The sequence below is a fragment of the Paracoccidioides lutzii genome (genome assembly GCF_000150705.2).
Source record: "Paracoccidioides lutzii Pb01 unplaced genomic scaffold supercont2.9, whole genome shotgun sequence".
Taxonomy (NCBI): domain Eukaryota; kingdom Fungi; phylum Ascomycota; class Eurotiomycetes; order Onygenales; family Ajellomycetaceae; genus Paracoccidioides; species Paracoccidioides lutzii.
This window is the reverse complement of record NW_015440955.1, coordinates 910,877-921,829: the sequence shown is the minus strand read 5'-3', so window position 1 is coordinate 921,829 and position 10,953 is coordinate 910,877. Positions and strand designations below refer to the sequence as shown.

Below are 10,953 nucleotides of genomic sequence, written 5' to 3'. Positions count from 1 at the left end.
CTTGAAGAACACAAGATAATTCAGTTACGTAGATTTATTTATATATGGTGAAAATAGGATTGGACAGGAAGAAGTTTATGATAACATATATGTAATATGCGCCCTTTATAGTCTTTCAAACATTTTGTTGATCGTTCCCTACACAAGACCTGAAAAGGGAATGAAAACAAAAGGAAATAGTTGGACGGTATTAAACCCCCTTGCCAAGAAGAATAACAACTTATTTTTTTAGTGGTGTCCATGCCCATCATCCTCAGCCCTCCTCTCTGGATCAAGTTTAATCAGCGTATCAATTCTCATAATCGCAATACAAGCCTCCACCGCACTCTTCAGTTGCTTTATTTTACTCATGCTAGGTTCCAGGACGCCTGCTTTAACACAATCGACAACCTTGCCCTTGGTGAGGTCGAGGCCGTAGTTTCTATACATCTTCTTCTTGACGATAGCTTTCTCTTCCTCGTTGGCGTCGCCTTCTTGGACGCGCTGGGAGAGGGCGTGGCGGACTCGGAGCTGCGCTACGAGTTCCGACGAGTCCTTGGCCGCGTTTATAGCGAGGGTTTTGGGGATGATGAGGAGAGATTGGGCGAACTCGCCAATGGCGAGCTGCTCGCGGGAGCCCTGTTGAGATCTTGTTAGTTTTGATGGATCAAGATAGTCACAATAATGCTTAAGAGCGGGTATGGTTGCGGGTATTGTTTCGGCCTACCACTGTGACTGCAAATTCCTCAAGGTAGATATGCAGTGCGGTCTCTACAGCTCCTCCGCCGGGAACGATACTTCCACTCTCCAATGCCCTCTTGACAGCGCACAGAGAATCGTGTACGGATCGTTCCATCTCATCGAGTTGGAAATCGTTTGAGCCACGCAGGATAATCGAAGCAGCAGTGTGAACCTTTGTTCCCTTGATTAGGATGCATTCATCATCAGATATCCGCTCCTGTACCACCTCCTCCGCATGTCCCAAGCTAGACGGGTCAAATTTATCATCACCATTAAGATCAGATAGCGTGCTAACTAGCGTTGCTCCCGTGGCCTTCGCGATACGTTTAAGGTCTTCCTTCTTGCATCTTCTAACTGCCATCGTACCCTTCTCGACGAACGTCTTGAGACAAAGGTCATCAATTCCCTTGGTAGTGAGAATGACATTTGCACCCGCTTTTAATATCAGCTCGATTCTCTCGAGAACAATTCCGGCCTCTCTCTCACGGATCTTCTCGAGCTGTTGGGGATCATCAATGGTAACATGGACACCAAGTTTCATCCTTTCCTTCTGCAAATTCATATCAAGACAGGCGATCTTCGCATCGGTAATCCGAGTCTTCATGGCTTGTGATGCAACTGTGCAATTAAGAGCGTATCCATTAACAAGGATCGATTCAGTAGCACTCTTTCCATGGGCCTTAAGCAAGTTGACAGCTTTCACTGGGTATTTGACCTCATTTCGCGGCGTGGTCGTTTTTACTTGTTGCATCGCATCAACCACCATGTTAGCGAAAAAATCCGCATCAGCGCCTATGATCTTGCTTGACATTGATGTCTTTGCAATATTTATCAAACTGTCCCTCCCTAGGTGCTCTACTTTTGTGCTGATGTTCTCATTCATATACTTCACAGCTTCCCTGAGGGCCAATCGGTATCCAGTGATGATCGTAGTGGGGTGTATCCGGTTCTTCATCAGCTCGTTCGCTCGTCGTAAAAGCTCTGCCGCAATTAGGACAACGGAAGTCGTTCCATCACCAACCTATAGATAACATATATTTTAGAAATGAACGGGAAAACGGTGAAAAGGAGAGGGAATACGGGACCGTACCTCCTTGTCCTGTTGCTTTGCCAGATCCACCAGGATTTTCCCCGCAGGGTGTTCAATATCTAACAAGCTTAGAATAGTGGCTCCGTCATTGGTAACAGTGACATCCTAATCTAATATCAATACCTCTACTTAACCCGGTTATATCCAGGAGAGTTTTATCATGGCTTACCCCGATGTCATCCACCATCATTTTGTCAAGCCCGGAAGGACCAAAGGAGCTCTTCACCACGTTGGCAATAGCTTGAGTGGCCAGTACTAAGAAACACTAGGTAAACAGCTTGATATACAATACATATGTTGAATAACGGTCACATACCATTCTGATCTCGAATATCAGCACCGCTGATTTTCTGTCCTCCTAGAACTGTGGAAGCTGTTAGTTCATCTTCCCCCGACATTAAAGAGCAAGGAAGCTCACAGAGTTGTCCCGCATTGCGAGGAGACTCAAAAATCCCCGCCATATCAAATCAAACGGTCGAAAGAGTAATTAAACGAGAAGATAGACGCTTTCTGGTGACCGTTGCTCCCTCAGTTTTTGCTGGTGACTTTTTGGTTGATATCGGAGAGAGATATTCTTGACTGTCATTCTGCCGGTCAAAGGCGGTGAAGTTTTTGAGAACATCATCTAATCAAGCTTAAAGGACTTGACTCCTCCCGCTTCGTAACCCGGACACCAGCTTCAATTCCACATACAACCCGCGAATCCTGCCTACATTGAATATTTGGACACTTTGAAATGTCATCGCAACAAGTACAGGATGACATTAGCGCCTCAGCACAACCTGTGCCAGCTGGAACCCAAACTCTCCCTGATCGCACGATGGACCCCGCTACTGGGGGAGAAAACCACCCTGCTGGCGAGGTATCCAAGAACGCTGCCAAAAAGGCCGCGAAGAAGGAGAAACTAGCTGCTGAAAAATCTGAGAAATCGGCCAACAAGGGTATTGGCAAATCCGAAGCTAAAAAAGCGACAACGCAAAAAGCTTCCAAAAAAAAGCCAGACGGCCCTGCGCTCATTGGTATCGATGTTTTAAAAAATGATGATTTCCCAGGTTGGTACCAACAGGTGCTATTGAAGGGAGAAATGTTGGATTACTATGACGTGTCGGGTTGTTTTATTCTGAAGGTGCATTTTCCCTTATCCAGAAACTATATGTCCCATTCAAATATTTCGAAACCTCTCACTAATCAATGTCATCGCGCCCGTTTTCTAGCCACATTCTTACTTCATTTGGGAGACAATCCAAACGTGGTTTAATGACAAAATTAAGAAGATGGGAGTTAAGAATTGCTCTTTCCCGCTATTCGTGTCTGAAGACGTTTTAAACAAGGAAAAAGACCATATAGAGGGATTCGCTGCTGAAGTTGCTTGGGTCACTCATGCGTTAGTCTAGGACCTCAAACCACGTCTTGATCTCTCTAAATGATTACCCATACGCCTACTGACATCAACGAAAAGAGGAAATTCTAAGTTAGAGCGGAAGATTGCTATCCGTCCCACATCGGAAACAGTTATGTATCCGTACTACGCCAAATGGATTCGAAGCCATCGCGACCTCCCTCTCCGCCTTAATCAATGGAACTCCGTCGTCAGATGGGAGTTTAAGAACCCCCAGCCATTCCTCCGCACCCGTGAATTCCTCTGGCAAGAGGGCCACACCGCACATTTGACTGAAGCAGCTGCTCGCGAAGAAGTGTTGCAGATCCTGGAACACTATGCACATGTCTACGAGGAACTTCTTGCTGTCCCAGTCATCAGGGGCCAGAAGACCGAAAAGGAAAAATTTGCAGGTGGTCTTTATACGACCACTGTTGAAGGCTACATCCCAGCTACGGGACGTGGTATTCAGGGAGGAACGTCTCATGGCCTGGGTCAAAACTTCAGTAAAATGTTTGGCATTACCGTAGAAGACCCATCTGCCAAACCTGACGAGAAGAAACCTGCGCTTCATGTTTGGCAAAATTCTTGGGGTCTGTCTACCCGCACCATTGGTATCATGGTCATGGTTCACGGCGACGACCTGGGGTTGGTACTTCCCCCGCGGGTTGCAGATGTTCAGACTGTGATTATTCCTGTTGGTATCACCGCCAAGACGACTGATAAAGAGAGAGCGTCCCTATACGCCGAGATTGATGCGCTAGCAGCTGTCATCGAAGATGCTGGCGTCAGAGTTGAAGTCGACAAACGAGATAACTCCCCCGGCTGGAAATTCAACGACTGGGAACTCCGCGGCATTCCTCTTCGACTCGAATTTGGCCCAGGGGAATCGGCTGGCCATTTCGTGACGACTTCTCGCCGTGATATTCCTGGCAAGGATGGAAAATCCACGATTCCCATTCCCGAACTTAAGACTCAGGTCCCTGCCCTCCTTGAAACAATCCAGGCCGATCTCTACAAACGGGCAGAGAAAACCTTCCGTGCTCACGTAAAGCATATCACCAACTGGGATGATTTTTCCCCTGCTCTTAACGAAAAGAATCTTTGCCTGATTCCTCACTGTTTGACAGAGCAGTGTGAGGATGAGATCAAGGATATGAGCGCCCGAAAAGTTGAAGAAGAGACTGGTGAGGCCCAGGACGCCAAGGCCCCAAGTATGGGTGCGAAGAGCTTGTGTATACCTTTTGAGCAGCCGCCTGGTATTGAGAAGGGAGTCACGAAGTGCACGAACCCTAATTGTGAAAGATTCGCCGAAAATTGGTGCTTATTTGGACGTGAGTTGCAACTCTCCTTTACTTCTCCTTCCCCACGTATATTTCATCATTGTGCTTTTGTTTCGTTGCCGACTACAGAAACTAATACATGTTCACTCATAGGCTCCTACTAAGCAATGGTCGCCCTTATCCTGCTAAGTTTAGGAACTCAGCTTTATCCCCTTAGTCCTTTATGCAAGAACGTGATTCACACAACTTCCCTGAACGTGATATTCGTGCTTAACGGCCCACGAATTCCCTTTTTCTGACAGACCCCAATTGTTTCTAGTTATGGCGTGATGTTTTCGATCAACGGGATAAGTCGAGCAAAAATAAAGATAAATACAATAACGGTATTTGGTACGGAGATTCTGCTGTTTCTGTAGTTTGTATTTATTTCGCATATATACCCACGTATATTTATCTCATGCCTACTTTTGGGATTTCATTGGGGCTGCTTGGTGCATCTAAACCTCGGTCTTATTTTCCAAATTTCATGTCTTTGCCCGGTAGATTTCAAAGGGACTCTCATCATCCCTGACTCTATTTAATAATAATGCACATGGTAAACATGAGGAGTAATATAGAAATATCACTGGGCTCCATTCATCGGAGAATCCCTATTATTAATATGATATTATGATTAATTAGATGGATTTTCAAATATAACAATACTATATTAGGTAATAAAATATATTCTCATTTCGGCCAATATAACAGTGTGGTGTCGTGGTGTAGTTGGTTATCACGTGAGTCTAACACACTCAAGGTCCCCAGTTCGAGCCTGGGCGACATCATCCTTTTAATTTTCTTTTTATAGAACTTCCCAGTTCTCTTTTTTTTAAAAGTTTTTTTTTTTCCTTTTTCTTGTAAGTCATTTATGAGAGATTCCCAACAATCTATGACCTAGTATTTGACTCTTTTTTCAATCTCATTTCAGTCTATCTTACTGTGTCCCTATATTGTGAGTGCTCAGAAAAGGATTGTGGGAATGAATAAAGACACTATATGTCATGATTAAAAGGGGAATTGATGAATGACAATCACGAGGGTTGAGAAAAATGTCCAACAACAAATCTGTAAGAGATTGGTGTAATAGGATTATGAAAGGTGGATTATTTATAATATTTATATCTCTATCTATGCAAATCTGTCCTTCGGTATATACTGCATGTATGTACTGATCCCCGGTTTCCAAATAATATGTCTATATTGTCAAGCAAAAATCAATAAGACCAAAAGAAAATAAATAGTGGCGGGGACTTTGGAAACGAGCATTGAAAGCAAGAAAAATGTTGCGAAATATACGGAGATGAGGTAGAGGAAAGATGAAGGTGACTTTGTCGCCCTAAATGTGTCTCAACAGTAGTTGGAATATGTATAATAACGAAAAGGGGAAAATGGATGAGGGGAATCTGAATAAACAAGAGATGAGAAGGAAAAGAGCCCAATATCTAACTGGATGATATATAGAGGAAGAATAAATAGATAGCGGAAAAAAATCCGGAAGTTCAAACAAAATAAGACCCGTTCCCAAATGACCCAAGAAAAGAAAAAAAATAATAACTCCAAATTCGCCAAATTCGCTCCTAATATTTAGATTGATATCAATTTCGAGAATGGGGTATTTCCATAGGTATACCCGATATGTATTGCAGAATTTATGCGCCCCCAATTGCCGTCTTTTGTAAGAAAGTCTGTGCCGTGCATGGCTTTTGTTGCTATTAGGAAACATGAAAAATGAATGAAGGCGGAAAATTTAAATCAGGGAATATGAAGACAAAGGAAACAGATAGGATGCGTAAAGAAAGTAGAACAGTTCAAATGGGGGTGTTGAGGTGGCAGCGCGCCTGATGTATCACAGAAAGCTCTTTGTTTTTCTGGAAAACTTGGTGGGAGACGTATAGAAAGGATGGAATAGCACCTATGCTTCAGAATATCGGAAGGCCCCTAGAGAATTTTGGTATGTCATGATCGCTGGTTCAAGCCACATCTCCCACGACCGCTGGTATCATCTCTGGAGTCATCGACAGGAAAAACGCTGGATATGTAGCCAGAAATGGCTCATTAAAATGGGGATGTCGCGGAATTTAAATCAAGTCGGCGAGGTGTCCAAAAAGATCAAGAACGGCGGTTTCCTTGCTAGTACCATGAACAAATCGTACGTTGCCGGAACGAAACTAAATTTGTGGATGGTAAGTAAAACCATCGATCACAGTCTGAATCTCCCTGAATCAAACAAGTCCTTTGTAAGACTGCTTCTGCGAAGAGGTATCAGATTCCTGACAATTGGTTGAGGGGAAATGTTAAATAACCGTTTGACTGGCGTTGTTTGAGACGACTGCGAGGGCGAACTGGAGGTAGGGGTTTTAGATTCAGAGGGAGAACGTGATCTTGGGGTTAGGTCAAATAGATATTTATTCTCTTCATCCCTAACGTGGTCGAATTGAAATTTAGGCGCCTCCGGCTCTGTATGCGCTGTGGTCGTGTTCCTACAACTGCTGGACTTTTGCTTTGTTTCTGGTTTGGCGGCCCGAGTCTGTTGGCTCAGTCGGCGAGGCTGTGAGGGTTTTGAGGAGGCAGAAGTGCCTTGCCTGGAGGGGGGCCTTTTAGGACGAATGCTATGGGAACTCATTGGGCAGACATCTGGCATTAGTTTGTAGGTATATTTGGGTTGTGAGATATCTCCAGAAAGGCCCCAATTGGCATTTTTAGCCTCTTCCCGGAGTTCTCGTGGAAATTCAGGGGCAACCAGGGCGCTCCTCTGTAATGGCTGAGAGTAAGTATGTCTTCTCCGTTCATGAGAACTATGGTCCTCTTCTGTTCCTCCCTCTAAGCACTTAATAGCTGGGAAGGAGAGTTCCTTAACCGGGGCATATGAATTTCGTCTTGTCTGCGCGACAGAGTTTCTCCGTACATATTTGACCGCTTGTTTCTCTTTCCCTGATAGGCTCTTGGATGAAGATTTCTTCCGCATGTGACTGTGATTTTCTTCTACGTGCGTATTTGGAATTGGGGAGGGACTATATTCTGGAAACGGCATTGTTTCAATCTCGGAAGCGACTTGACGAAAAGCTTCGTGAGAATTGATCTCACGAACAATAGCATCATGTAAAGTTTCAAATGTAGGACGTGAGTGGGTCTCTTGTGATGATGACATGTACGCCTGCTTAAACATACTCATAATTTCCTCAACATTATAGCTCGGGGCCTTTGGAGATATCGCTGATGGAGTTGCTACTTGGAGTGGGCTGTTCACGATCTCCGCAATGCTTGCGCTTGGTTCGCGTCTAGGTGTTGGTACCGTCATATCGGGTGGTTGGCCAGATACTTTGACAAAAGTCTTGACCGGGGCAGCGAGTTTTGTATCAATTGAAAGGTCACGAACGTTTTTCCTTCCAGATAGTCTAGCTGAGGTCGGGGATAATAAACGGCTGGATGCATTCTTGGTGGCGCAAAGTTTGAGTGCAGGTCTATCTGCGGAAATCGTCCTAGGCTTTTTAACTTCGAGTTTCAGTGGATTGCTGGAGTTCTCGACTGTCCTGGGTGATTTCCAAGCATCTCTTGCAGATGGAAGGAGATCAGGAGAAATGTTGGAAGCTTTTAGTGGTTCTGGAGAACTCTTACTCTCCTGCCATTGGGCGGAAAATGCCGGAGAAGAGGTCCTCAATCGCAAAGCGATATACTGTCTAACCCCCATTCTGCATGTTGGACTACTACCAATATTTTCTGGTGTGTAGGAAAGAGGATGAGATCGGAGGTCCTGATCAGAAGATATGACTCTCAATTCTCCATTCCCCTCCGCTGGCGATGTTTCATACCCTGTCGCATTTGTCCTGGACCACAGCCTTGGCCTTCCATCCCAGTAGTAGGAAAGGGATGACGATGATCTTCCATTATTCAGATTGAATTGCGATCTCACTTCACCCTTTCTTGTCCAGCGTGCACGCGCATTTCCTCCACTAAGAAGGATATTACGGTCCGCGATGTCTTCCTGATATACCGCTGAAATAACATTCGCATATTTTGTCACCGTCTTATCAATTCCTTGACTCTGAATGTTGCGGTCGGCTATTTCCTCGTTGTACATACTCGCTGGAGATATCGGAGTTGGAACCCTGGCATGTTGGACCGGGAAGCTAGCTTCTACAACATCGACATGACGCCGGTTGCCGTAGGGAAATAGCTTCGACTCGAGGTTCCTAAATCGTTTGTTTTGCAGGGCTCGTGATGGACGGCGGCGAAACTGATCATGTAGGTCTTCGAATTGTTTCTCAATCCCGTAAAAAGTTTTGTTTTGCATGTGTGGGAGTCGTGGGAGGTTGGTTTCGGGGGACCTGCTGGACAAGGCACGACATGGGGAAAAATCATCGCTCGACAGTCCGTTCGAATCTTTCTCGATCAATTCGGGACTTGTCCCCTGAAACAATGTTTTCTCAACATTAAATAACTTTCTTAGGCTCGCCATTTTTTTTATCTATCTATCTATTTATTTATTTTTTTTTTTTTTCAGTTGGACGTTCGTGAAGCCGAGAGTTGGGTCAATGGCGTGAACCAGGAGGAGATCTCGTCAACCGGTTCATCGTACAAGCCTTATCGGAAGGTCATTTAGATACACGTTGGTTAAAACTTGAAAAATGGTTAAGAGCACTTGTATGGGGATTGGTGGTTGGAAGCTTGTTCCTTTCTTGTTTTAGAGCAGCCCTGAAACCGGAATATGTAAGAATAGCAAGAAAATATAGGAGAGAAAGCACTGGGCAGTCAGGGTAGAAGAGGTCATGGAAAAGAAGAAAAGAATAAATGGACGAAACAAACGAAACTTCGTTTCTCAAAGGAAACCGGAACCTTGCTCCTTCAGGGAGAAGGTTGGTTATTAAAATTCATTCGTGGGATTGGTAGGCGCGGTAGCACGAAAGAGTCCTCGCTCAAGCTTCTTGGCCTTCAAATATTAGGGACTTGGAACTTGGAAGGGCTTGCAAGAATAGCTAGCGAATTGAAAATAGTTCCGACTCTTTTAGGGGAGTTGAATCATCGAGCTGAATCGCCAATTGTTGGCATGTTCAGCACGAGACGCTTTCAGCGGGAATTTGAACACAATGCACAATGCACGGGGGCCCAGAGTCCGTACTCCAACTAAGAGCCTGCTGGAGCCTGGAGCATGAGCTATGGGATTGTGCTGCTCCCTTCAGAGGAGCTGAAGCTCATAAGCGGCCAGAAAAACGGCGCCAACGTTGGGCCCACAATGAAAGCGGCTTCGCAGATTTTGGTTCATCAGTGTGACGGTTTGAGTCTGAGCCGCGTCTGATGGGGCATGGCCCCACGACTAGGAAATATCATGCAAATAGAATGTCCGCCGGTAATCCGATTGGCAGAGTCGGGCGTGAAGATCTGATGATGTTCACTATATTAACACTCGTTCCCGGGTTCGTTCATTAGTTCCGGAGAATCAAAATTATTGGAAGGTCTGCTCCGTACGACTGCCCCGTACTGAGTACGGACGGAGTAGGTGCATCTATCATCGAAATCTGTCATCGTCGACTTTGTGATTTTCCGATGTCGAATTTGGTGTGAGGTGACCAGGGTAGTCTACTACCATAAAGTGATGATGATTTCAACCGCCGCCTCACGGAGAAAAGCGATTCCAGAGCGGATTGCTGAGCGCCGTGCAGAAAATTTATCACATTCCGTTGAAACCTAAATCCCACACTAGGAAGTTAGATTGTCACAATCACATCTCCAGGAAAAAGCTTGCATAAAATATCAAAAGGGGGGTGGAATAATATAGGGGCTACATTTGGTTATAATAAAAAGTTGGGCCCAATATTTCAAAACCATGATCTTTATAAAATATTTAAACAGTCTACACACTCTGCACATACAACACAAATACAAAATCTTTTATTCAACCCCCGCCTTCAACACCAGGATTAGGGTAGGTTAGATTAGGATTAGTTAAGAATATAAAATCAATGCTGCTGTTGAGGTTTGACTAGTGTATGTAGTTTTAATTTGGGGTGAGGTTGATTATAACATAAACCAAGTCGAAGGTTTTCTCCGGCTGAATTTTAAAATCCCATTCAACTGTATGCCCGTAATATCGTGGGGCTTTCAACATTCGACGAACTCACGGCTTGCGTTGTGGTCCTCGAGAATTTCTCGTGCGGTTTCATGTATAAAGTATCCAATGCATCTTTTGGTGTTGTCATGTGTACATGTGTATACATCGAGAGCTTTTCCATATTCCGTCTGGATGTAATGTCCGGAGTAATGTATCTATAGTACACTATATAGTTACGTACCAACGTAGATACATAGTTCCTGGGGTTGTTCGAGTTCAGGCTGATCTGCGATGTCTCTGATATTTATGTTGTGCCAGGCCACCTTGCTTGGGTCCCTCGTCAGGCTCTGGAGATAGATCTTCAGCACACGTACGTGCATTCAGCCGTACATAT

The 10,953-nt window shown here is 44.8% G+C and overlaps 3 protein-coding genes and 1 non-coding gene across 4 annotated transcripts; 2 read left to right on the top strand and 2 right to left on the bottom strand.

Annotated features, from left to right (window-relative positions):
- Window positions 1-228: 228 nt before the first annotated feature.
- PAAG_03952 (T-complex protein 1 subunit alpha) lies at window positions 229-2,271 on the bottom strand (the record flags this gene model as incomplete). The annotated part of the gene is made up of 6 exons (XM_002794313.2): window positions 229-618; window positions 707-1,741; window positions 1,811-1,915; window positions 1,980-2,065; window positions 2,127-2,174; window positions 2,229-2,271. The coding sequence occupies 6 exons, from the start codon at window positions 2,269-2,271 to the stop codon at window positions 229-231; spliced, it is 1,707 nt and encodes a 568-aa protein (XP_002794359.1).
- A 275-nt stretch (window positions 2,272-2,546) lies between these two features.
- PAAG_03951 (prolyl-tRNA synthetase) lies at window positions 2,547-4,635 on the top strand (the record flags this gene model as incomplete). The annotated part of the gene is made up of 4 exons (XM_015845113.1): window positions 2,547-2,936; window positions 3,025-3,194; window positions 3,270-4,558; window positions 4,625-4,635. 4 exons carry the CDS (start codon window positions 2,547-2,549, stop codon window positions 4,633-4,635), a joined length of 1,860 nt encoding a protein of 619 aa, XP_015702202.1.
- Window positions 4,636-5,224: 589 nt separating this feature from the next.
- Window positions 5,225-5,298, top strand: PAAG_11777. Its single transcript has one exon. It is a non-coding gene; the product is annotated as a tRNA-Val (tRNA).
- A 1,415-nt stretch (window positions 5,299-6,713) lies between these two features.
- On the bottom strand, window positions 6,714-8,969 carry PAAG_03950 (hypothetical protein; the record flags this gene model as incomplete). The annotated part of the gene is made up of 1 exon (XM_002794311.2): window positions 6,714-8,969. One exon carries the CDS (start codon window positions 8,967-8,969, stop codon window positions 6,714-6,716), a length of 2,256 nt encoding a protein of 751 aa, XP_002794357.2.
- Between the last annotated feature and the right edge of the window lie 1,984 nt (window positions 8,970-10,953).